The sequence below is a fragment of the Halichoerus grypus genome, chromosome 11 (genome assembly GCF_964656455.1).
Source record: "Halichoerus grypus chromosome 11, mHalGry1.hap1.1, whole genome shotgun sequence".
Taxonomy (NCBI): Eukaryota; Metazoa; Chordata; class Mammalia; order Carnivora; family Phocidae; genus Halichoerus; species Halichoerus grypus.
The window spans coordinates 14,235,666-14,261,956 of record NC_135722.1 but is presented as its reverse complement, the minus strand read 5'-3'; the positions used below and the strand labels follow the sequence as shown (position 1 = coordinate 14,261,956).

Here is a 26,291-nt window from a genome sequence, read left to right as displayed (position 1 = left end):
AAAAAAATCTTAAAAAACAAAAAGAAAAGATTTCATTTATTTGAGAGAGAAAGTACAACCCGTGGAGAGGCAGCAGCAGACTCCCCGCTGAGCAAGGAGCCCCATTTGGGGCTTGATCCCAGCACCCTGGGATCATGATCTCAGCAGAAGGCAGATGCTACCCAACTGAGCCACCCAGGCATCCCAAGATACTAGTTCTGATAATAGACTGGAAAGATGCAGCAGGGTCTCTTCTACATTACCCTGAACAGAGATAAGTTGGGTCCTTATGAAAGGACCTATCCATCTGAACAATTAACCAGAGGCTGGGCAACTTGTACACAAAGAGAGAGCAGAGATGAGGCTGGGCTTGCCAGAGGTGGTCCTTGCCTGCCTTGCTTACCAACTGTAAACAATGAGCTCAGGAGAGCCCGTGGGCTTAATACAGATCAAGACTACTGTAGCAGGATTTTTTAAAAAAGAGGAGTCAATCTTGCTTTTCTGTTTTTGAGGGAGAGGTAGTCCCCAATCAGTAGTGAATCTACAACCCAATTGATGGCAAATCTTAACTCTTACTCCTCCACTAGAGGTGAAGTAGGAAAAGGAGAGAAGTGAAAGGAAGCTTCCTTTCCAGCACTTCCACAAAAGGGTAAGTGTTATCTCCTCCTTTTTGCTGAAGAGGGAACCAAAAAAGGGAAAGGATTTCTACTCTATATCTTTCAACCCTGAAAGTTTAAAGTAAAACACGAATTACCAGTTTCTCCATTTTCTGGAGTCTCCCGTCCAGTTTTGCTAGAACTCCGACTGGTAGATTCTGGACTTGTAGCTCGAACGAACATCTTCCATTTCCCCCTTTTAGACATAAGTCTACGCATTCCATCCTGAGACGCTGGCTGGCTGATGTCAGAACATGGACTAGACCCTGACACACTACCATCTCCTTCCTCCAAGGCTCGTAACTCTGCCTAGGATGAACACGACAAAAAAGTTAAGAGTGTCAGTAGCTGTTTATCAACATTTAAGCATTTGTGAATACCAAGAGTGATAACCACACATTATGAGAATTAAAAACCTTTCAGGACAGGAAGTTTTTCTTAATACATTTCCCCATCAGAGCCAAGCATTTTGCTTGTATTTTTTTATCAGTATCCAGTAAATGCTTATTCATGATTGTAGTGAACAAATACTGATTTGAAGGGGATGGGTCTTAGAGATCCACTAAGAAACAAATTTTCCAATATATGAACACTGTAGATAAAGCCTAAATTAGCTTGTCCCTCTCCATAGCTTCAAATTTTGCAAAATGGGGAAAGCTTCAAGAAGATACTGCTGTTATTTATAACACCCATTAAGATTCTGTTTCATATTCAAAGTAGCAGTAGATGAAACTGTTCCAAGAAAAATCAGGGCAGAAAATAGGTAAAAATCAATTTCTCCATCAGGAAAGTTTCCTGTGGACCATCTTTTTTGAAAGGAAAGCACATGACATTATTAGTTCCTCTTAATCTTACAAGGCCCATTTAACTATGTGATCAATCCCACAGGTGCTCAGTGGAAGTCAACCCGTACTTAAACTGTTGGGTTAAAAACCAAGTTATCACCAAGAATTTACAATGCTCATTTGTTAAGAAGCTAAATAAAAGTTATTCACTGTATTCAGCTATCTTTAAATCAGAGTAGTATCAGTCCTTATTAGTCGTCAACTATCAAAAGCACCATCAGGAACCAAAAGAACTATAACTCCACAGTTCAAGTTTTTACTGCATAAGCTTAAACATATCTAGACAAAAGATTAAGAAAAACAAAATCCCATTAATGGCAGTTAACTGAGCACAATGATCCCAGAGTCTAATAGTATGCAAGGGAGGAAAGGCAATAACAAAAGCTTCAAAACCTTACTTTTTTTCTTTCCAAAACAAGCTCCAGCTCAAGGGTATCTTGTTCCTCTTCTTCTTCACTTTCTCCAGATTGAACAACACTGCAAAGATCCTCCTGAGAAGGGTCTTCCATGTTGTCCAATGTAATTTCCTGTGGTTTTACTATAGTTGCTGCTTCTTCTGCTGTTGTACTTGTTTCCTTCACTTCTGAAACTGGCTCTGCTTCTTTACAAATTACTTTTCTTCTCCATCTCTCTTCTTCCTCTTTTATTCCCTCAGGCAACAAAGGAGCAAGCAGTGATGCTGCCACCCCTTTCTTCTCCTCCTCACTATTTGAGAGAGCCTGAATTCCTTCATTTACTTCCTATAAAGAATAAATTAGTCTCATTTATCTAAAAAAAAAAAGACCAAAAAAAAAACAAACCCTCACCTGAATATATATTCAATTTGTTTATGCCAAAAAGGACTATATTTTTCAATCACTGGATAATCTTTTTTTAAAAGATTTTATTTATTTATTTGAGAGAGAGAGACAGAGAATGAGCAGGGGGGGAAGGGTAGATGGAGAGGGAGAAGCGGACTCCCTGCTGAGCAGGGAGCCCGATGCGGGACTCAATCCCAGAACCCTGGGATCGTGACCTGAGCCAAAGGCAGACGCTTAACCAAATGAGCCACCCAGGCACCCCCAATCACTGGATATTCTCAAAAACCACTGACTACCAACAGGTTAGTACATATGGTTGTACCATTTTTCTTACATGAACATAATGCAAACACTGTTACTTTAGGAAAGCAGCGTTTGAACTAGAACCTAGTTCTGGGTGGAATTCATACATATCCTTCCCCCTATTCTCCACGTCTAAAGGCACGTTAGCAGAAGCAGAATTTGAAAATTAAGATCGGAGTTTTGTCAACTCAACATATGACTGAATAAATCTCCACTCTTCTGTAGTATGCTAGAAAAGTGATTTAGAGGAAAGTGAAATAATTCTAAAATGAAATGTGTGATTAAACTTAAAGTGCGTCTTTACAAATTACTTTTGTAAAGTTATTGGGGTAAGAGTTGCTCTACTTCCCTCCTAGAGTTATAAAGACCGAATGATTCTGTAAGTGTGTGTGTGTGTGTGTGTGTATTTTTAAGTAGGCTCCACACCCAACGTGGAGCTTGAACCCACAACCCTGGGATCAGGAGTTGCATGCTCCACCTACTGACTTGAGTCAGTCAAGCGCCTCCTGAAAGTATGTTTTACTATGCTCCCCATTTAAACCCATCACTTAAAATTCAGGATAAATTAAAATTCAACACACACACTATAGAATACAACTTACTTTGTCTTACTGATGAGACTACAGAAATGCTCATTTTACTAATAATAGTTTTTAATTTTTAAGGTAGTTTATCTTTTTCCCCCCCAAAAAAGAAAATCTTATGTGGGGGTCCCAAAATAGAGCTATTCTAAAGTGGAGAAGAAGATCTGAAGCCCTGCCTGCTGCTCCCACATCCTTCACAATGACCCAAATGAGCCTCTGTGGCATTCGAAAGTTCCAAAAGAACCACTGAACTGGATAACTATTATAAATGCTACGTATAAACATAAACATTAAATTAAATAAAGCTTTCAGAATCAGAGTTTATCCTATTTCACATCTGGTTTTAAGACAGCAACAGAACGCATCTACATCTGTGCCAGAGTAACAGTCAAGTTCTTTAGATCTGAAATAAGCAAATGAGAGAAGTTGTAAAACTGACCTTTTTAACTTCTCGCTTGGCTATGACTGGTCCACTTTTACTACTGGAAACAGAAATGTTTTTCTCCTTAGTATACACGTCTGTATTAACCACAAAATTACCTTCAGCACCTGTTACAGAACTAAAAACAAAACAAAACAAAATCTATATATACATACACACACACACACATATATACTTAGCAAGAGAAACAGAAGGCAAATATTAAAAACAAAAGACTCTGACTTCCTTCTTAGATAATTTCTTTTTCAAGTCTATTCTTACCTGGGTTGATAATGTTGTAATCCCTGTACCTGGGTGGCAAGATACTGGGGTAACTCCCAAGTCACTTCATTTGTTTGTGTGTTCCAATAATAATAGCATCCTGTGTTCTCATCCCAGACTTCTTGCCAATCTCCCATCTCAATTCCAACTAGAAGAAAATAGAACAAATTTTAAAACACAAAATTCTCATCAACAAAACTAAAAACAACCTATTGAATGGGGGGAGATGTTTACAAATGACGTATTTGATAAAGGGTTAGTACCCAAAATATATAAAAAAAAAACTTCTACGACTCAACACCCAAAAACCAAATAATCCAATTATAAATGGGCAGAAGACACGAGCAGACATTTCTCCAAAGATGACATACAGATGGCCGACACATAAAAAGATGCTCAACATCACTCATCATCAGGGAAATGCAAATCAAAACTACAACAAGATATTACCCCACACATGTCAGAATGGCTAAAATAAAAAACACAAGAAACAGGTGCTGGTGAGGATGTGGAGAAAAAAGAACCCTCTTACACTGTTGGTAGGAATGCAAACTGGTGTAGCCACTGTGGAAAACAGTATGGAGGTTCCTCAAAAAATTAAAAATAGAACTACGCTATGATTTAGTAATCACACTACTGGGTATTTATCCAAAGCATACAAAAACACTAATTTGAAAGGATAATATGCACCCCTATGTTTATAGCAGCATTATTTATAATAGCCAAATTATGGAAACAGCCCAAGTATCCATCAACAGATAAAGAAGGATGGTATATATACACTATGGAATATTACTCAGCCATAAAAAAGAAGGAAATCTTGCCATTTCCAACGACAGACAGAGCTAGAGAATATAATGCTGAGCAAATAAGTCAGAGAAAGACAAACACCGTATGATTTTACTCATGTGGAATGTAAGAAACAAAACAAATGAGCAAAGGGAAGAAAAAGAGAGAGAGACAAACAAACCAAGAAACAGACTCTTAACTATAGAGAACAAACTGATGGTTACCAGATGGGAGGTGGGGGTGGGGATAGGTGAAATAGGTAATGGGGATTAAGGAATGCACTTATCATGATGGGCACAGAGTGATGGATAGAAAAGAATTGTTAAATCACTATATTGTACACCTGAAACTAATATAACACTGTATGTTAGCTATACTGGAATTAAAAACTTAAAAAAAAGAAAAAAAGCAGCACTAATTTCTCCACAATTCTGACCTCATATCCCAAGTCAGCTCTAAAGCCATTAACAATCTAACAAGGTTCCTCAACCTTAGCACTGTTAACATTTGGTCTAGATAATTCTTTGATATAGTGGGGGCAGTCCTATGTAGTGTTCAGCATCCCAGATTTTGCCCACTAGATGCACTAACAATTTCCCACCCCCTGTTTTGACAACCAAAAACATCTTCAGACACTGTCAAATGTCTCCTGGGGGTCCAACTCCTCCTCCTCAAATCCTCTTTGCACCATGGCTTAAAAAAGTAGTCTGGCAGTCCAAAAATGTATTTTGAAGCCCAAAAGAATTTTTAAAATAATGGCTTTTACTACTCACTTGGCATAAACTGCAACCCGTTAAAAGGGCAAGCAATTTTTTTTTTTGCAATTATTTTTCAAAAGATACAATTACTATCCTAGTAATTCTCAGAGAAAACAGTCCTCCTTATCATCTTCTAAACAGTGTACTTAAAAGGCCAGAATCCTAAAGTCTGGGGCTAAAGGATAGGGGTTTTCATCTTTGGGAATGTCAATGCCTAGAACACCTTTAAAGATTGCATTTTAGATTTCTTTAAAAATCAAAGGATCAGACTTACCTCCTGCTAGTGAACACTGAGTATCATATTGCCACCCTGGGGTCTGAGTTGAGTCTGTTCCATTTGAAGTAGCAGAAGAAAGGGCAGATGTTGCTGATTCCTTTGGCTCTGGTCGAGGTGGAGTTGGAGGTGGAGCAGAAGCTCCTACAGGAGCTGCAGGCTGAGGAGCTGTTATAGCATCAATCTCCTTTAGAATGAAAACATTAACAAATTATTTAATAATCTCAAAACCAGAAAACTGAAGAAATGACAATCACCATAAAAAAAATTCTAGGGGCACTGGGGTGGCTAAGTTGTTAAGTGTCTGCATTTGGCTCAGGTCATGATCCCAGGGTCCTGGGATTGAGCCCCACATCGAGCCACACATCAGGCTCCCTGCTCAGTGGGGAGCCTGCTTGTCCCTCTGCCTGCCCTTCCCCCTGCTTGTGCGCACGTGCTCTGTCAAATAAAATCTTAAAAAACAAAAAAACTCTACAATCAGTTCTCAGCTTCTCCAATCAAAACTCTCACCTTCCAATTACATAAAAGTTCCCCAAACCCTTTAATTCTCCATTTTTCTCCTCCTTACAACCTTTACAAAAAGAGAAGAGAGCGGTGGGGAGGGACTAAGGAAGAGAGATGGAAGGGGCAAAGAAGGGAGATGGGGAAACACTGAGACTGACAAAAAAGTAGGCTAACCACTTGAGATCCAGGTCCCAAAGTGGCTTCAATAACTAAAAACCCAAACAAAAAGCACCACTAACCGCTAGGAAGTTGGCCAATGTACTATCAATATCAGCTGACTGGTTTCCATTTGCCTCTTTAGACTGTGCTGGTTTTTCTGAAACATCACTCTCATCATCATCACTGTCAGCATATGCACCAAGCAAGCACAGACCTCCTAGAAACAAAATGGTGAACAATGTTAATAATAACAATGCCAGTATGCCCCAGGAAGTACTCAAGAAAAAATATGACATGGTTCTTCAGAGTTTACATTTACTTTACATACAGATTGGAACATAACCTCAAAATAAATCATCACTGAACTACCACAGAGAAGTATAAATTACATTATGCACTTAGAGCTAATAAAATCATTCACATAGTTGCTTGAGAGCCTTCTCAAAATACACAATCATTCAACTTCATACTCTGTCAAAATAGCACATGGTAAATCTTGATGTTAGAATTTGTTGCTTTGTGTCCATCTCAAACAAGCAAGCCAATCAGGGTTTAGTAGATGAAACAAAGAAATTTTTAAAATTTAAAATCTTTTTGGGGGGCGCCTGGGTGGCTCAGTCGTTAAGCGTCTGCCTTCGGCTCAGGTCATGATGCCGGGGTCCTGGGATCGAGCCCCGCATCAGGCTCCCTGCTTGGCGGGAAGCCTGCTTCTCCCTCTCCCACTCTGCCTGCTTGTGTTCCCTCTCTCGCTGTGTCTCTCTCTGTCAAATAAATAAAATCTTTAAAAAAAAAAAAAAAAAAATCTTTTTGGGGTGCCTGGGTGGCTCAGTCGTTAAGCATCTGCCTTCGGCTCAGGTCATGATCCCAGGGTCCTGGGATAGAGCCCCGCATCGGGCTCCCTGCTCCGCGGGAAGCCTGCTTCTCCCACTCCCACTCCCCCTGCTTGTGTTCCCTCTCTCACTGTGTCTCTCTCTATCAAATAAATAAATATATAAATCTTAAGAAAAGAAAATGATCTGGTTACATATACCTAGACCCACAAAACTCTTCAAGTTTCTTTCAGCTAGATAATCCCATCTTTGAGAATATACCCCTCAAAATAATTCAAAAATTTTTTTCACACAGGGCGCCTGGGTGGCTCAGTCGTTAAGCGTCTGCCTTCAGCTCAGGTCATGATCCCAGGGTCCTGGGATCGAGCCCCGCATCAGGTTCCTTGCTCCACAGGAAGCCTGCTTCTCCCTCTCCCACTCCCTGCTGCTTGTGTTCCCTCTCTTGCTGTCTCTCTCTGTCAAATAAATAAATAAAATAAAATAAAGTATCATAGTAGTCTATTGATCTAATTTCAGAGGCTACTCTGAATTTTTCCTTAGAAAATTTCACATGCATATTACCATAATATTCTTCTGCATAAAAGTATTAGATATGCGGGGCGCCTGGGTGGCTTAGTCGTTAAGCGTCTGCCTTCTGCTCAGGTCATGATCCCAGGGTCCCGGGATAGAGCCCCGCATCGTGCTCCCTGCTCAGCGGAGAGCCTGCTTCTCCCTCTCCCACTCCCCCTGCTTGTGTTCCCTCTCTCGCTGTGTCTTCCTCTGCTAAAATAAATAAAATCTTTAAAAAAAAAAAGGTATTAGATATGCTTGCTCTACTATATTATAAAAACATATTTTAACAACTTTTTTTTTTTTTTAAGATTTTATTTATTCATTTGACAGAGAGAGAGAGATAGCGAGAGCAGGAACACAAGCGGGGGAGTGGGAGAGGGAGAAGCAGGCTTCCCGCAGAGCAGCTGGATCCCAGGACCCTGGGATCATGACCTGAGCAGAAGGCAGAAGCTTAACGACTGAGCCACCCAGGCGCCCCATTAACAACTTTTTTTTGAAGTGGCAAATGGGAGGAGAGAAGAACAAGCATCTATTATTTCAGGGGTATTCATACAATATAGAGAGAACTCCAAACTGAAAAGAATAAAATTATTATCAGTTATATTTAGTACAAAACATATTTTGATCTTTCAAGATTATATAAAGAATAAAGAAAACTAACATTCTTGGCACTTCCTGCATATCCAAATATTCCTTAATGCTTAAAAAATATTTAATAAGAGCAATTTTCAGCTCCACAAATATTCACTAGGTACCAATCAAAGCACTGTGCTGGAGAAGAAATGCACAGAATGAAAGACATCCTTGATGTCTCTAAAAAACACCAAGCTAGTGGAGGAGCCAGAAAACTACAAAACAGCATTAAAAGCAAAGTAGTACAAAGTATCTTGGGTACAGAGAAAAAGCAACAACAAATTTTACTTTGGTTAAAGTGTATATGCCAGCAAGCCCTCAGATACAAAAATTTTACTTTAATTTTCAAAAATTTTAAATTTCCATTTTATGGGAGAAATATAAGTTAGCAACATTGAAGCATTCAACAAAATATTTTATATACAAACCCAATTTGATCCTAACGAAAGAAAGACCTTGTAGAAACCATGAAAAAAACTTGTACCTGTTGCTTTAACGGCTGTAGGTCTGGTGGTCATGACTGGTTTGGGAGGATTCTGAACAACTCTGGGAACCTCCACCACCACTTCCTGTTCATCTGGATTTAAAAAAGGAACAAAAGAAAACTAGTGTGCCGGTGGACCAGAGAAAACACTACAGGTGAAAAAACAATCTTCGATTTCACGTTCCAAGTCTAAATTTCACCAATTTGAAAACAGGGTGTGTAACTCCATCACTGACCCAAATTGGGAGAGGATAAACAAGCACGTGACTAGTGACTTTAACATTAAGACTATGATTATGGTACGTAAAAGTACATCTGAAATAATTCAAAAATTTAAAAATACACACACACACACAATAAATCTCCGGGCTCCTATTGGGCCTTTACAACACAGCTACAGCATTTTCTCCCCCCGCATTAACTACCCAACGTGATTTTTTAGCGCCTGAAACGGTCGCGGCTTCTCGGGCATCTGGCCCCCGTAGCAACGCTGAACAGTTACTCTTAATCCAAGTACCATTCTGGGGACAAACAAGTACTTGGGAACCCACCAATTTGGGGTTACGTTCGCTTTGGCTGGCATAATAAAATGGGGTTGCTCACTTCTAAAGGGTCCCTCTCGGTTTCAACAAAAACGAAGGGAAAAGCACATGACGTGTATTAAAGGCCAGGTTCCCGGTCACGAGGCCTCGGACGAGAAGCTCGTACTTTCACAAATACCCCGTAAGTTACGCAAAGCTGAAGGTGCACGTCGAGGAGACTCGGGATGCCAGGCCAAGCCCTGCACCAGAGATGGCGCCTCTGGGTCAGTGGGGCGGGCGCGCACGGCGCCGCCGGCCCCTTCCGCCGCCCTGGGGCCCACAGCGGTACTCCCTTCGGGCCCCACGCAGCAGGCCTCGGATGCGGAGGAAGCCCGCCCGCCCCGCTTTCTTTTCCTCCCACGGGCCTGCCGTAGGCCGCAAGCCCCGAGCTCGAGTTTCGGACGCCCCCACCTAAGTGTCGGGGCCCCTCGCACACCTTTACCTTCTGAAGGCGAGTCGTCCGGGCCCGCGGCGGCAGTAGTCACCGTGGTCGTCGTCGTCGATGGCGCCGCCGGAGCTGGCTGGCTGGGCGCCGCCACCGTCGAGTCCGGTTCCGTGTCGGGTTCCGGCTCCGGATCCCTGCCCGGCGTGTTGCTTCGAGGCCCCGGCGGAGAGAGCTGCAGGATGGGCCTGCGGCCGGGTACCACCCGGGACTTCTTCCCCATCGCGAGCCCGAGCGCGAGCCGCGAGCGTCGGCCAGCCGAGAGGGGCGGGCGCTCCGCGCGGCGCTGCGTAATCAATATTCATGCACCGCAACACCGCCTCCTGAGAGAATCTGCTTTTAACCGGCGGAGCGCGCGCCCGCGCAAGCGCCTTGGGGCCCCTACGCTATTCTGGTACTCCCCCCCAGGGAGGAAGGGCGGGCTTTACCCATGGTGGTAGGCGATTGGCTGTTTTGATCCATTGAAGGAGCCAGTAGCCAATGGAAAAGGAAAAAGAGTGAGAGTCAGGCCAATAGCGCGGAAGGGCCTGAGTTAGAATGACTTTACATTACGTCGGACTCCACCCATGCGTCTTTTGCGGAGTCTTTTCTTTATCCCCTTGTCCTCCATCTTGCCCCTATTCTCATCTGGCTGTTCGTTGTTGTTTTTCTTTCTTTCTTTCATTTTCTTTGGCCTTTGGGAAGCTGTGCTGCTTTTCAGGCCTTTCCCAGAGTTTTGTCCTGATTATTGTGGCTTGCTTTGGGTATGACGTTGAACGCTAAATAAATAAAATATGTTTTTGTAAGTTTTTTTTAGAGCACAAATTTTATGTCTCCTATTGGGTTGCTTATCAGCTGGAAAAAATCACTAGAGGTTGTACTGCATACGAGGAAAAATCCTAAATTGTTGCGATGGGATACAGGAGCTTACCCAATCTAGCCCATTGATATTCTCAACCTGCTTTATAAAGATTTATCTTCCTTTAGCACTGTCCCCTCCCGGTCCCCTTCTTCCCTCCTGTGGAGCCAACCAGTTGAACACTAGCTGGAATACAGTATCACATGGCAAAACTCCATTCCTCAAGACCCGGCGCAGGCATTCTCTCTCAACCTTGTATCTCAGTGCTGAGCCCCTTCCCAGTGCTTGACGTCTTACCCTTATATCCATTATATCTGTTTCCCTCTTCTCAACTGATCTTAAGAAATTGAGTGGTATTTATTTTTATATCCCCAGCAGCTCAGTTCTTACTAGAACATACAATAAAACCTAACATTTATTGAACCCTTACTATGTGTGAGGCACTGTCTAAGCGCTTTACAGTTGTAGGGGTGCCTGGGTGGCTCAGTCCCCATTAAGGGTCTGTGTTCGGCTGAGGTTATGATCCCAGGGTCCTGGGATCCAGCCCCACATTAGGTTCCCTGCTTAGCAGGGAGTCAGCTTCTCCCTCTCCGTCTGCCCCTCCCCCTGTTCCTGATGTAGGAAAGAGGTTATTAGGGTTCGAAGCCATGGCCAAGAAAGAATTCTTGAGATGTCTTTGGTGCAAAAAGGTGATTTTATTCAAGAACGGGGATAGGACCCGTGGACAGAAAGAGCTGCAATAGGGTCATGAGGAGTGGCCCATTATATACTTTCAAGTTGGGAGGGGTTAAGGGATAGTGTAAGTCTCTAAGGAATTTTGGAAGCAAGGTTTCCAGGACCTTGAGAGGGTTAGCTATTATTGGGAAAAGGTCATTTATTACCGTCTAATAAAACCTTAGTCATGAGACCCCTCAGATGTATATCGGTGGGCCATATGCTTGGGGGATGATTGCCAGCACGTATCTTGGAGGGTTTAGAGATAAAGGAAGTTTCCAAAGGAATTCTTATACATTAAAGTAGACTTACAGGATCCTGGGGTGACGGGGGGCTGGTGGGGGGGGGCGGTCAGGCTAGGATTGCCTTTTGCCGTTAGCAAAATATTAACACTGAGGCAGTTGAGTCCCTAGAGGAATGTCACTCAGCCTGTTTCAAGGACTTGTCAATGGGCTGTGGGTAGTAAGGAAATTTAATAGTTTTTCTTCTGCCTTTGTTTCCCACATCATTCCTGCTCACTTTCCTCTCTCTCTCTCAAAATAAATAAAATCTTAAAAAACAAAAAACAATCAAGTATAAGTGTATTTTATTCTCACCACAACCTTGTATATCATTATCCATAATGTATAAATGATCCCTCAGATTGTTTTTTAAGATTTTATTTTATTTTTTTAAAAGATTTTATTTGTTTGAGAGAGACAGAGATAGTGAGAAGAGAGCACAGTGGGAGGAGAGGGAGAAAGACTCCCTGATGAGCAGGGAGCCAGATGCAGGGATTCAAGGACCCCGGGATCATGACAGGAGCCACCCAGGCACCCCATTAGGATTTTATTTTTAAGTGATCTCTACACTCAAGTGGGGCTTGAATTTACAACCCTGAGATCAAGAGAACTTACAACCCAGAGATCACAAGTCATATCCTCTATGGACTGACCTACCAGGTGCCCCCAAATTGTTGTTGTTGTTTTAAGATTTATTTATTTGGGGCGCCTGGGTGGCTCAGATGGTTAAGTGTCTGCCTTAGGCTCTGGTCGTGATTCCAGAGTCCTGGGATCTAGTCCTGCAGCAGGCTACCTGCTCAGCGGGGAGCCTGCTTCTCCTCCCTCTGCCATTCCCCCATCACTTGTGCTCTCTGGCTCTATCTCTCTGTCAGATAAATGAATGAAATCTTTAAAAAAAAAAAAAAGATTTATTTATTTATTTTATATAGAGAGAGGACACAGAAGGGAAGAGAGGGAGGGAGGATCTCAAGGAGACTCAGTGTTGAGTGCAGGTCCTGACTTGGGGCTCAATATCTCCACCCTGAGATCAGGACCTGAGCAGAAACCAAGAGTCAGACGCTTAACTGACTGTGTCACCTCGGTGTCCCTTAAGTTTATGTTTTTTTAATAATCTCTACACTCAATGTGGGGCTTAAACTCACGACCCCGAGATCAAAAGTTGCATGTTCTTATGAATGAACCAGCCAGTTTTGGGATGCAAAAGCCATGAAAACAGTGATTTGCCCATTTTGTTCCGTGTTTATGAAATGCACTTTCTGGAACATAAGCACTCAATTTTTGAATGAATATGGTGCATGAATATATACAGACTTGAAATAAGTAGTAAGAGTTCTTTTCTGGTCTATGGGAGAAATATATGGATTAGTGTCCTGAGTTTAGACTCCCAAGATTTCTGAAAAATTAGCAGCTAGACGTGGGAGAATTTACTGTTTTGAAGTTTTCTGACTTATTTCTTGAGGGAAGAGGCATTGAAATATAGTAGTTGTACATAGGAGTTCTGAAGCCAAATATCTGGGTTCAAAACTCAGCTTCAGCACCTTCCAGATGTGATGGCTTGGACAAGTTTCTAAACAACTGTAAACTTGTTTCGGCACTGTAAAATGTGCCAGTAAAAGTATTCAGAGGATTGTTGTGAAGTTTAAATTAGATCATAGTTTTAAGATCTTTGCCTTGTACCAGGAACAAAATAAGCAATCATTATATGGTAGCTATTATTACTATTTTTTTCCATGGGTATTTATTTATTTATTTTCATTTTCTTAAAGATTTTATTTATTCATCTGACAGAGAGAGAGACAGCGAGAGAAGGAACACAAGCAGGGGGAGTGGGAGAGGGAGAAGCAGGCTTCCTGTGGAGCAGGGAGCCCGATGCGGGGCTCGATTCCAGGACCCTGGGATCATGACCTGAGCCAAAGGCAGAGGCTCAATGACTGAGCCACCCAGGTGCCCAGCTATTATTACTATTAATGAGTCTTTCGTTTATACAGAAATCTAGATGCTATTATATAACTGGCTGGAAATAAGTTGAGATTATGAGCTAAACCAGAGTGCACAGAAATGGGAAAGGTTTTTTTCCTTGGGGGAAACTTACATTTCTGGAGATGACAGAAATAACTGTAATATTTATAACCAAGGTTCTCAACCCTGACTGTTCATAGAACCATCTGGAGAGCAAGTGCTAAAGCAGTATAAAAATCTAAATCAGGATTGGGGGTGGGAGTACAGAGCCCATATCAATTTTTTTATTTTAAAGTAAGCTCTATGCCCATTGTGGACCCCAAGATCAAGAGCAGCAAGCCAGCCAAGCATCCCAATATCAATTTTATTGATTGATTGATTGTTTTTTAAAAATTTATTTTTAAAAGTGTACTTATTTAGGGGCACCTGGGTGGCTTAGTTGATTAAGCATCTGCCTTCAGCTTAGGTCCAGACCTCAGGGTCCTGGGATCCAGCTTCTTCCTCTCCCTCTGCTTCCCCCTCCCCACCCCCGCTTGTGCTCTCTCTCTCTTCTCTCAAATAAATAAATCTTTTTTTTAAAGATTTTTTTAGATTTATTTATTTATTTGAGAGGGAGAGTAGGCAAGAGAGAGCATGAGCAGGGGGAAGAGCAGAGGGAGAGGAAGAGGCAGACTCCCCGCTGAGCAGGGAGCCCGAGGTGGGGCTCGATCCCAGGACCCTGGGATCATGACCTGAGCCGGAGGCAGATGCCTAACCGAATGAGCCACCCAGGCACCCTAAAACCTTTTTTTAAAAAAAAACTTATATATTATTTTTTATTATTTTTGAGTTTTTTATTTAAGTAATCTCTATGCCCAATGTGGGGCCAAAACTCACCACTCTGAGATCAAGAGTTGCAAGCTCTTCTGACTGAACCAGCCAGGTGCCCCTATTTTTTTTTTTAATAATCTCTACACCCATCCTGGGGCTGGAACTCAGGATCCTGAGATCAAGAGTCTCATTTTCCTCTAAGCCAGCCAGGCACCCCTATCAATTATTTTTTTAAAAGCTCTTTAGGGGCACCTGGGTGGCTCAGTCGGTTGAACATCTGCCTTGCCTTGGGCTCAGGTGGTGATCCCAGGGTCCTGGGATCAAGCCCCAAATTGAGCCCACATCGGGCTCCCTGATTAGTGGGGAGCCTATTCTCTCTCTCCCTCTGCCTCTCCCCCCGCTTGTGCTCTGTCACTCACTCTCTCTTTCTCTTAAAGAAAATCTTAAGGGCGCCTGGGTGGCTCAGTTGGTTAAGCAACTGCCTTCAGCTCAGGTCATGATGCCGGGGTCCCGGGATTGAGTCCCACATTGGGCTCCGCCTGCTCTGCGGGGATCCTGCTTCTCCCTCTCCCTCTGCTGCTCTTCCTGCTTGTGCAGTCTCTCTCAGTCAAATAAATAAATAAAATCTAAAAAAAAAAAAAAAAGAAAATCTTAAAAAAAAAAAATAGAAGCTCTTTAGGTTATTCTGGGGCGCCTGGGTGGCTCAGTCGATTAAGCGTCTGCCTTTGGCTCAGGTCATGATCCTGGAGTCCTGGGATGGAGCCCCATGTTGGGCTACCTGCTCAGCAGGGAGTCTGCTTCTCCCTCCCCCAGCTCTTTCTCTCTCTCTCGCTCACTCTCTCTCAAATAAATAAATAAGACCTTTTAAAAAATTAAAAAATAAAAGCTCTTTAGGTTATCCTAATGTTTAGCCAGGGTTGAGAACCACTGGCTTTTGAAGGAGACATATTTTTCTATGATTGGCCTCAGAGAAGGTGTTAAGGATCTGGACGAGGGGTAGGTAAATTATAGCTAAATCAGGCATTTTAAAGGATTCTACAAACAAATTTCAAAGAATATGTGAGAGAGACCATATGTAGACTACAAAGCTTGAACTATTATCTGGCTCTTTACAGGAAAGTTTGTGTGTATCTAGACTCAAAGTGGTCTGTCACTTCTTCTGAAGAAAAATCAGGCCTGATCCTTGTTTGCCAGGGACTTTAGCACCTCTGGATTTACTGAGATTTTTTGGTTGTGGTGATAATGTTGTTTTAGTAAAACCAAATGATCAGGGCTGACATTTGACAAGTGAAAGCTGGGAAGAACAATCATTTAAATAAACACATATTTTCTTTTTTTTAAAGATTTTATTTATTTGACAGAGAGAGACACAGTGAGAGAGGGATCACAAGCAGGGGGAGTGGGAGAGGGGGGAGCAGGCTCCCGGCTGAGCAGGGAGCCCGATGCAGGGTTCGATTCCAGGACCCTGGGATCATGACCCGAGCTGAAGGCAGACGCTCAACGACTGAGCCACCCAGGCGCCCCCATGTATTTTCAAATATATTTAGTTATACCTGGTGTGCAATGGGGCAATGTCTTTACTTGGTATTTGATGTTAACTTCAAAAGCTGACCTTCCTGAATGCATTTTATTATTTTTTAAGGATTTTATTTGTTTATTTAGAGAGCGAGCATGTGCATGAGTAGGGGGAGGGGCAGAGGGACAGGGAGAGAGAATCTCAGACTTGCACTGAGCAGGGAGCCCGATACAGGGCACAATCCCATGACCCTGAGATCATGACCCTAGCTGAAATCAAGAGTCAAACGCTCAACCGACTGAGTGAGCCATCCCGGGGGGCCCCATTCCTGAATTCATTTTAAAGCTCTAGGTTTTGGAACTTTAAGAGGCCACCTACAGAGGTGAACTGTCTCCAGAATTCCCGGCTTTAGTAGGGTAGATTGAAGCTTTGTGTGCGTTATCTAAATTTTATATTCAGTCTCACTCCCAAGTAGGTGAGTTTTGATCAATTCTGATGACCACCCCCTCCGAGTTAGCATCAGATTCTATGGGTATTTTTTTTTTTAAAGATTTTATTTATTTGACAGAGAGAGACACAGCGAGAGAGGGATCACAAGTAGGGGGAATGGGGAGAGGGAGAAGCAGGCCTCCCAAGGAGCAGGGAGCCTGATGTGGGGCTCCATCCCAGGACTCTAGGATCATGACCTGAGCCGAAGGCAGACACTTAACAACTGAGCCACAGGTTCTATGGGTTTAAGGGCTCAGTTCCCCCACAGGATTGCCCTTACTTCAGAAGCCAGCTCTAAGTGAGTGAGGTTCCCCAGGACACTCATGCTTTTGACTAGCTATAAAATTGGGGGTTCCCACAACCTCAAGTTTGATAATTCTCTAGAACCATTCAGAGGACTCAGGAAAGCACCACACTTAGGATTACACTTTTTTTTTTTTTAAAGATTTTATTTATTTATTTGACAGAGAGAGACATAGCAAGAGAGGGAACACAAGCAGGGGGAGTAGGAGAGGGAGAAGCAGGCTTCCCGCTGAGCAGGGAGCCTGATGTGGGGCTCGATCCCAGGACCCTGGGATCACGACCTGAGCCGAAGGCAGACGCTTAACGACTGAGCCACCCAGGCGCCCAGGATTACACTTTTATTATAAACATAGGGTGAAGTCTGGGAGGGAGCACAGAGCTCGCATGCATGCTGCCTGCCTGCCCCTCTGTGGAGTTAGGGCATGTCACCCTCCCAGCACAACAAAGTGTTCTCCAACTGGGAACCTCTGTTCAGCCTTGGTGTAGTTTTTACTGGGACTTCATTATATAGGTATGATTGATTAAATCATTGCCCAGTGTGACTGTAATTGAACTTAATCTCCAGTCCCTGTCCTCCCAGAAGGTTGGGCTGGCCCAAAGTTCCAACCCTGTAATCACCATCACAGGATTAGTCCTCTTGGGAACTGGCCCTATTCTGAATGGTCCTCCACTACTCACCTGATTAGCCTAACAGAGACTTCTATCACCTAGGAAATTCCAAGGGTTTTTGAAGCTCTCTGCTAGGAATCAGGGACAAAGATTATATATGTATGTCTCTTCATCCAACATGGGGCTCAAACTCATGACCCCAAGGTCGAGTCGCATGCTCTACTGAGCCAGCAGCCAGGGGCCCCAATGTATTATTATACTACATTATTTGATCTTGTGTGTTTTATAGAAATAAGTTCATTTAACCACAAAACCTCATTTACTGGAATACCTAATTTTGGTTTATACAGACTGGCATGGGTCATTTGAACAATAAATTGGTCTTTTGATGGTGGAGTTCTGTGCAGATGTGGAAAGGTATGTTCTTGTGGCTTGGGGTTAATGAGTTACTTATTACACTAAGGTCTCAATTTGTGAAAAAACAGTAATACAGGACTATCAGTTTCTAGATACAGACAAAATTGGAAAGAACTGAAGATTAAAGGACACTTTAGAACTTTCTGTTATACTGTGTTCTAGCAGAAAACAATGTACCAGGTTGAGGTAAATTGGGTAAATTCTGTTACCTAGCATGTGATAGACTTTTCATTTGTTGACTAACTAAATAGAAATCCCATTTATATTTACATTCCCCTCTGTGAGAGAAATGTTATCAGCCACACCAGAGCAGGCTGGCAACTAAAAGGTGGCTGAAGAGTAGAATCTATGGGGATGGGCACAGTCTATGGTTTCTATAAGCTTCCAGATCTTGTATCTGGTTTTTAAGCTTTTTTTTTTTTAAAGATTTTATTTATTTGACAGAGAGAGACACAGTGAGAGAGGGAACACAAACAGGGGGAGTGGGAGAGGGAGAAGCAGGCTTCCCGCAGAGCAGGGAGCCCGATGCAGGGCTCGATCCCAGGACCCTGGGGTCATGACCTGAGCCGAAGGCAGACGCTTAACGACTGAGCCACCCAGCGCCCCAAGCTTGTGTTTTTCTTTACCCCTAAGTGCTCAGTGGAGATTTAGGAGACAACACAGCATGGACTTTGGGAGGGAATCGGAATGGTAAGAGAAAAACCAGTAGCGAGCTGGTGAGAGCCAACCCTTAGGACTCTCAAGCGTGGCAGCAAGGACAACGGGCCGCAGTGGCAAGCACTGTGGACACTGCACGAGATGGCTTGTAGAACACATAATCTTTCTTGGCAGGTCACAAAAGTCCGTGATAAACCTGGCAAGAACGGTCAAGAAACTTGTGTGTCATAAATTCTATTATTCACAGAAATGATGCCATTTTATTGTCACAGGCTGGTAAGGTAGGGACCTTATCAGTTATATCTTGTTAAATTAAAAACTATTAAGTTTTCCTCTAAGAGTCACCCCTTTATTTTTATTTATTTAGTTTTAGGTAGGCTCCACACCCAGCGTGGAGCCCAACACAGGGCTTGAACTCAAAACCGAGATCAAGACCTGAGCTGAAATCAAGAGTTGGACTCTTCACTGGCTGCACCGCTGAGGCACCCCTGGCACCCCTAATGGTAGCTAAGTACTAAGAAAGGAGGGAGCTCTTTTTTTTTAGTGGACTGCTTCATGAATTTGTGTGTCATCCTTGAGCAGGGGCCATGCTAATCTTCTCTGTATTGTTCCAATTTTTTTTTTTTATTTATTCATTTATTTGACAGAGAGAGACACAGCAAGAGAGGGAACACAAGCAGGGGGAGTGGGAGAGGGAGAAGCAGGCTTCCCGCTGAGCAGGGAGCCCGATGTGGGGCTCGATCCCAGGACCCTGGGACCATGACCTGAGCTGAAGGCAGACGCTTAATGACTGAGCCACCTAGGTGCCCCTGTATTGTTCCAATTTTTAGTATACGTGCTGCCGAAGCAACCACAGGAGGGAGTTCTTTTAATAACACTTTGTAATCAGAAAATTTTGGGGTGGAAAAAACAAGGAATAACAATGCTATTATGGACTATTAAAATATCACATGGTCCGGAACAACAAAAATGCAGACCCGAAGTGGAGAGAGGTTTAGTGAAAGAATTTCCACTTTCTGCTCTGGTTGGGAACCAGAGTGAAGAAGGCAGAAGAGAATGGACAGCAGAGCTGGGTTGGCTCCAGCATGGGTTAGGTCTTGAACCAAAATACTGACAACAGGAAAAACTGGTCAGGGTCCTGTGAACCGCCACCATGGAGACCACTGCTCTGATGAGCAACACAAGTGGGTAAGTTTCTGGAACAGGGCCAGTCCAAGTTACTTCATGTTCTCCAAAATGGCTCGAGGAGGATTTGGTATTTTTCAGACTATGGGTTATGATCCATTAGTCACTCATGAAAACATCAGGGTACATAGTGAGTGAGGATACATATTCTGTGAGATCTTTCTCTTGGTTTTATATGTGTATATTTGGTTATATATGTGTATTTCTTGCTACAGCTGGAAGCTACAGGTTTATAGAGCTCTTGCAGGGCAAGGGCTTTCCCAGTCCCTCATTACATCAAACACTTCATATTAATCATGGCAGAGCTAAAATGAAAGAACCATACATCTCAGTATCTACCAGTAAATGGTACCACAGTGAAGCTCACATTGTTATTTAAAGTATATAAGGTAAATACGGTATCGGCAGTATAAAAAGTAAAGGCTATGGAAAACTCAAGAGAGGTCAAAGGCCATACAAACAAGTAATACACAGATCGTTTCCTTAAAAGATAAATTTTAATATACAGAATAAAATCCAAGATTTTGTTTTTCACCTTCCCCAAAATTTGTGGGCATGAATACTTCTGAATCTGACCAGGAAAGTTTATATTTTGGTCCAATACATTATTACACAAGTAGTATGATCAAGTCCGGCTTGATTATCATAAATCATAAAAGTTAACAGAATTTACTTTCAAAATTGGTTATTCTTATAGATAAAATTTCTAATTTTTTTCTTAGCTAAGAGTTTACTCAACTTTAGCCTCAGAACCAGATTCAAAATAAGGTATCTTCTTTGACAGCGGGTCATCATTTTAGGTTTAATCTAGGCAAATTATTTAATACTTTATTGAAGATCATACAAAAACTCCACAATAAATAATGAAAAGAGTATGCAAAATCATTAGCCTCTGTTTGCAATACAGAAAATACATGTCAGTTCTGGACCAAAATAATTCCATTGAAATACAAAAAGTGACAGGGAAGAATGGAAGGATTTGCAGTGACTGCTTCTGGTGGTTATAGCTACAACCAACCAACCACCACTGGCTATTTTGGAAAGTGAGGGCGGGTTTTAATTTGCAGATAAAGAATGTCTTCGGTAGTTTAAAAAAATAGAAACTCTAAAAAAGCTTGTGAATCATATACAAAAGCAGCTGTTTGAGACCAAGGTTGAAAACCAGAAATTGGGTGTTAGCACCGCCAGCAAGCACAGGTTCTGTGACTCATCTGCCCTCCTCTTTTGCGCAGAATGCAGACTTGACGTTGTGTACATCATTTACAGGTATAAAAACTGTCCAGGGATACAGGGTTCCTGCAGGGTAAAGCCTCAAGCCCTAAGAGGCACCAAGCGGCTACAAAGGCTAGGCGACCGTTCAGATCACAAGTTCCGACGATATAATAAATCCCGTGTTGCCTTATCAACTTTTTGCTGGTAGTCCTCCAATTTATCAAGTATTTTCTGGGATAGCTGTAGGAGAAAAGAAGGGAATCATTACAGAATAGGTCAAGGACTAAAAAAAAAAAAAACACTGAAGTTTTTAAGCACTTTGACTTCACTAACCAGCCGCCCCCTAGTAAAGATGTTCGCCACTCTGCTTCATTTACTCAATTCAGTACAGGAGTCTGCTCTGTGACTACTGATAAAATCAGACTTCTCTGTTACATGCAGTATCCCAATCCTGTTATCCTAATGAATCTTCTAAACATGCAAATCACACCAGTATTTTTTTTTTTAATTTAAATTCAATTAGCCACCACATAGAACATCATTAGTTTCAGAGGTAGAGTTCGGTGATTCATCAGTTGCCTATAACACCCAGTGCTCATCACATCACATGCCCTCCTTAATGTCCATCACCCAGCGACCCCATCCCCCCACCCCAGTAATGCTTCTCAGAACCAGAAAGGCTACATCTGGCTTAACTAATCATTTTGTAAAGGGACTGGGCCAGCATGTTAAGGGCAATAAATGGCTTCTGCTCTCCCCTTAATCCTTGCGAACCGAAGAGCAAGCTTTATGAGTAAGCACTGGTGCAAGGGTTTATAAAAGATGCGTGCCTCATGAGAGGACTGACTTACAGCAATGTTGTGACTATTGGCACTGTTCTCTCCCAGAGCCTGGAGAAGCTGGTCAATAGAAGAGTATGGGAGCCACACCATCGGAGCTGTTGCAGACAGTGGAAACTGAAAGGGAAAATACCTACTATTTGAAGAAAATCTCAAAAGTAGATCATTTCTTCTGGGCAATTAGCTTCAGAGGTTTGAATAACATAAAATTCTTCTTATTTCTTTTTTACAATAAGAAATTGCACGTACACGCACACAGACACACAGTTGTGCCACTCCCACCCCCTTGCTTCTCTTTTCAACTGGGAAACTTGTCCTTTTCTCAGTTAAATCAAATGTATTATCTATCTATCCATCCATCCATCCATCCATATGTATTTTTAAATTCATGTCACCTCTTATCTTGAAGGAGCCCTAAGGCCTATTAAGGAAAAATGCACTAAAAAAACCTCTAAATTGTCAATGAATGAGACTATTTGCAGTCTGAAATTTAATTCAAAATATCTGGAAAAAAAGTTTAGAAAGGGAAAGCTCACCTTTCAAAGTTCTCAATACTTTCCTGAGAGCTTAAGAGCTTTACTTTGCACTTAACTAGACCTAGATTTTAGACCTGGCTCTTCTCTTTACCATCTGTGTGAACTTTGGCAACTTACTTAACCTCTGACCCTCTGTTTCTTCATGGGTTAAAAAAACGGTTAAAACAATCTCTCAGAGGTGGCTGTAAGGATTAAATGAGAAAACACTTGCAGAGACCCAGCACAGTCTTTGGCACACAGAAAAGAATATTTTGTTTTTAATTACTTCACTCCTCCAAATACTAACTAAAGCTACATTCTTTGATGGAGAAAAATGAAATGTATTCCCATTTTATAAACAAGAAACTGGAGACTCCTACAGTGCCAGTTCCTGATTGTGGAGAAAATTAGTCGTATAACTACAAAGAGTAAAGGTTAAATCCATTGTCCTACAGTTCAAACTACTTTCACATCCTGACTTTATTAGGGTGATAATACAGAATTAAAAAGGAACATGCATACATGCCTACCTCAATTCCAAAGTATTGATGTCCTTTCCCCAATACAGCATCTACATATTCTGAAACCAAATCCACAGCTTCTTCTAAAAGGTCATAGTTTAAGTACAAACGGAGCAACTCAGCAGCATCAACCTTCTGTAAAAAGTCAAGAGATTAAGAACATCTACCTATTTCCATCTTATCTGGGCAATGACCAAAGGATGCTGAGTGTCTAATTCCCTGGTATTAATACTTCTCAATATAAGTAAATGAGCATCTGGGTTCCCTTATCTTGGGATAAGGGCTGGATTCCTAAGAGCCCAGTCACGTCTGGGTACCTTGTGAGACTTTATCTTGTTAAGTAGCCTGCCTGCCCCCCCCCCCATCTACTTATTTATCTATTTACTTATTTGTTTTAAATTATTTTAAAATAGATTTTATTTGTCAGAGAGAGAGAGAGATAGAGATAGAAAGAGCACAAGCAGGGTGAGTGGCAGGCAGAGGAAGAAGCAAGCTCCCCACTGAGCAAGGAGCCTGACCCGGGACTCAATCCCAGAACCCTGGGATCATGACCTGAGCCGAAGGCAGACAATTAACCAACTGAGCCACCCAGGCATCCCAGACACATTTAATACTTTTCTACAGTTTCAACATACCTTCTCAGAAATGCTGAATACTAAAGAGCAATATATTCACATTAGTTTTCAGAAATACAGGAATGACAAATGCAAAAGAAGTTAAAAGAATTACCAACTTTAGGGCGCCTGGGTGGCTCAGTTGGTTAAGCGACTGCCTTCGGCTCAGGTCATGATCCTGGAGTCCCAGGATCGAGTCCCACATCAGGCTGCCTCCTCAGCGGGGAGTCTGCTTCTCCCTCTGACCCTCCCCCCTCTCATGTGCGCTCTCTCTCTCTCTCATTCTCTCTCTCAAATAAATAAATAAAATCTTAAAAAAAAAAAAAAAAAGAATTACCAACTTTAAATACCTGAGTTAAATTGTTTAACTCAGGGTGAAACAAAAGTGATTACAACCTCAGTTTGGAAGGGCTCTACTAATTAGGAAATTATGCTTTTATATTCTGATTTGATGACAGTCCTAACTTTCACCATCTTTTTTTTTTTTTTTTTAAGATTTTATTTATTTATTTGAGAGAGAGAGAGATAGCGAGAGCAGGAACACAAGCAGGGGCAGTGGGAGAGGGAGAAACAGGCTTCCTGCCGAGCAGGGAGCCCGATGTGGGACTCGATCCCAGGACCCTGGGATCATGACCTGAGCCGAAGGCAGGAGCTTAACGACTGAGCCACCCAGGCGCCCTAACTTTCACCATCTTAACTGCCTTTTCTACTTTCTAACCTAAATAAACAAAAAATAATACCCCCCCTCAAAACAGACCAACTTTCCTGATTTTAAGCTTTACATTCTTTCTTTTCCTATTCCACCCAATGTATTTCAGATATAGTTTTCAAACTTAAGCATGCATCGTCTATCAAATTAGAAGCTTGGTAAAATATAGATCCCAGATTCTAGCCCCAGGTTAATTTGATTGTGTAAGCGTGGAATGGGGTTCAGGAATCTGTATTTGAAGAAGCCCGCTACCCAAATAAATTCTGATGCAGGCAGTCAAAAGCCCAATTTTGACAAAAACTTAAACCCTGTTGTAGTTTTGAAAACTACTCACTTCTGTGAATTTTTTCAGTAACAAACAGTAAATACTGTGTCACACGTATAGTCATTGTTCTAAATATATGCTCATTGTTCAGTGAGAAAACAAGCAGGCATTAACTTAATCACTAACCCGCAGAACTTTAATGCTAAACACCCAGTACTCCATATGGAATTAAAGTTAAGCTGTTCTTAGTGTTTTTAACTAAGATTGAGACACTGCCCAAAGCATATGTCAGTATATTTCCATAAATTATCACCTTTTCTTTTTAATCATCTCATGAAGTTTATCCATAATGGTAAAGATCAGCTTCTTACTCTATGTAAGTTAAGATACCACTTACCTTGTAACTGTTTATAAGCCAATTAGGCAGAGGCACTCCGTGAGACAAGAGCTTGTTGATTACACAGTGGTGATATAAGTTATTCTGGACTTTGTACCTTTCCAGGTAAGTTGATAATAGTCGCCATGCTTCATCTGTAGCACTTGAAAAAAGCAGAAAGGACTAATGAGTTCTAGATTCTTAACAGATATTTACAGCACCATTCAAAGCATGTATTTACAAGGAAAAAAAATCTTTAGAAGCTCACAACTGAATTGATAATATAACTAAATGGCAACTAATATTATTAGGGTCAGTGTGGTTTAGGGGTAGTACTAGGAACCAAATGACATGGATTCCATTTCTCTCCCACTAAGTACATCTTTACTTGACTACACAATTCGATTAACTTCTTTGTTCCAGATCTCTAAAACAAGGAAATTGGCTCAGATCACTGTTTCCAAACCCAATCAAGCATTAGAATCATGTAGAAGTTCTGATTTAGAAGACAAGGGTGATATATCTGTATTTTAGTAGTGATACTGGTGTGCTAATTTAGGGATTGAAAACTAATGTCAGAGCATTTCCAAACTGTAAAAATGTTCCAATTCTAAAGCGCCGAGCTGTGCAATAGAAACTGTAGATTTGATTCAAGGAAGGGAAGTTTCCTGAAGGTCAGGGTTAGAGAAGGATTTTAAAGAGGCTGAAGTGCATTCAGTAGACACGAACTGAGTGCACGAGGGAAGCATTTGGAGGGTAAGCCCTTTTGGGGTGGATGAGCACCAGGGCTGTACCTAGACTCCTTAGTGCTGATGACCGATGAGAGCTGATTGGCTGCTAGCCAGGACCAGGCTTCTGCTTGCGCCGCCTCGCCTCCTAATTGCAACTTGATGCATCTGCAATGAAACGGTTCCACACATGGTAAACTAATTTGTGGAAAAGAACCACATTATTTTCTTACTAAAACCAGAGATGAGATGATAACTTTAGCTCTAGTATGCCACTGAATTCACTACTGGGGTGTTGGCTCTTTCCTTACCTCACAGCCACACAACTGGATGACCCACAAGGCCATCGATAAGTGTTAAGAGATCATTTACTTCCAAGGGAAAAATTCTGTAAGTTGAATATTTAGGTACAAAGCATTATTAAAAATGCTTACAGGGGCTGATGGCTGTCCTAAAGGACTGAAGAGAACACATGCCTTTTCTAAAACGGACACCACAATTTAGGCCACATATCCTACTGTCCTGTGGGAATGTGGGCCTAGGGATGCCAAATTTTTTGATTTCTCAAGAGAAGCTATAAATCAAGATTTAAAAAAAAAATTATAATTAACTAAAAGAAATTTTAAAAAGTCACTGTGGTGGACTAGAAAAAACACTTCTTTAAAGCACAACTGGCTATGAGCACTGGTTCACACGAGGCAGCAGTACAATACTTCGGCATCAGAAAGACAATTTCAGGGGCGCCTGGGTGGCTCAGTCGTTAGGCGTCTGCCTTCGGCTCAGGTCATGGTCCCAGGGTCCTGGGATCAAGCCCCGTGTCGGGCTCCCTGCTCAGTGGGAAGCCTGCTTCTCCCTCTC

The 26,291-nt window shown here is 42.0% G+C and overlaps 2 protein-coding genes and 1 pseudogene across 7 annotated transcripts in view; all 3 read right to left on the bottom strand.

The window, feature by feature from the left end:
• Positions 1–10,160, bottom strand: part of FNBP4 (formin binding protein 4) — a 34,321-nt gene extending 24,161 nt beyond the window's left edge. For 2 of the 5 annotated variants that reach the window (XR_013442338.1, XM_078058005.1), the window contains exons 1-8: positions 9,871–10,160; positions 8,854–8,946; positions 6,435–6,571; positions 5,692–5,878; positions 3,871–4,018; positions 3,607–3,727; positions 1,879–2,220; positions 734–944 (exon numbers count right to left, since the gene is read on the bottom strand). Coding sequence is in view for 4 of the 5 variants with exons in the window: in XM_078058005.1 (XP_077914131.1) it covers positions 734–944; positions 1,879–2,220; positions 3,607–3,727; positions 3,871–4,018; positions 5,692–5,878; positions 6,435–6,571; positions 8,854–8,946; positions 9,871–10,099 (1,468 nt within the window). In the remaining variant the exon portion in view is untranslated. The remainder of the gene's footprint in view (positions 1–733; positions 945–1,878; positions 2,221–3,606; positions 3,728–3,870; positions 4,019–5,691; positions 5,879–6,434; positions 6,572–8,853; positions 8,947–9,870) is intronic. The other 3 variants (XM_078058006.1, XM_078058007.1, XM_078058008.1) reach the window with 3 other exon arrangements.
• Positions 10,161–19,006: 8,846 nt separating this feature from the next.
• On the bottom strand, positions 19,007–19,096 carry LOC118543802 (U6 spliceosomal RNA; annotated as a pseudogene).
• Positions 19,097–20,132: 1,036 nt separating this feature from the next.
• Positions 20,133–26,291, bottom strand: part of NUP160 (nucleoporin 160) — a 49,118-nt gene continuing 42,959 nt past the window's right edge. For both annotated transcript variants that reach the window (XM_036105123.2, XM_036105124.2), the window contains 5 exons: positions 25,500–25,601; positions 24,727–24,868; positions 22,751–22,876; positions 21,718–21,822; positions 20,133–21,106 (listed from right to left, as the gene is read on the bottom strand). In XM_036105123.2, the coding sequence (XP_035961016.1) occupies positions 21,017–21,106; positions 21,718–21,822; positions 22,751–22,876; positions 24,727–24,868; positions 25,500–25,601 (565 nt within the window). In that variant the 3' untranslated portion in view covers positions 20,133–21,016. The remainder of the gene's footprint in view (positions 21,107–21,717; positions 21,823–22,750; positions 22,877–24,726; positions 24,869–25,499; positions 25,602–26,291) is intronic.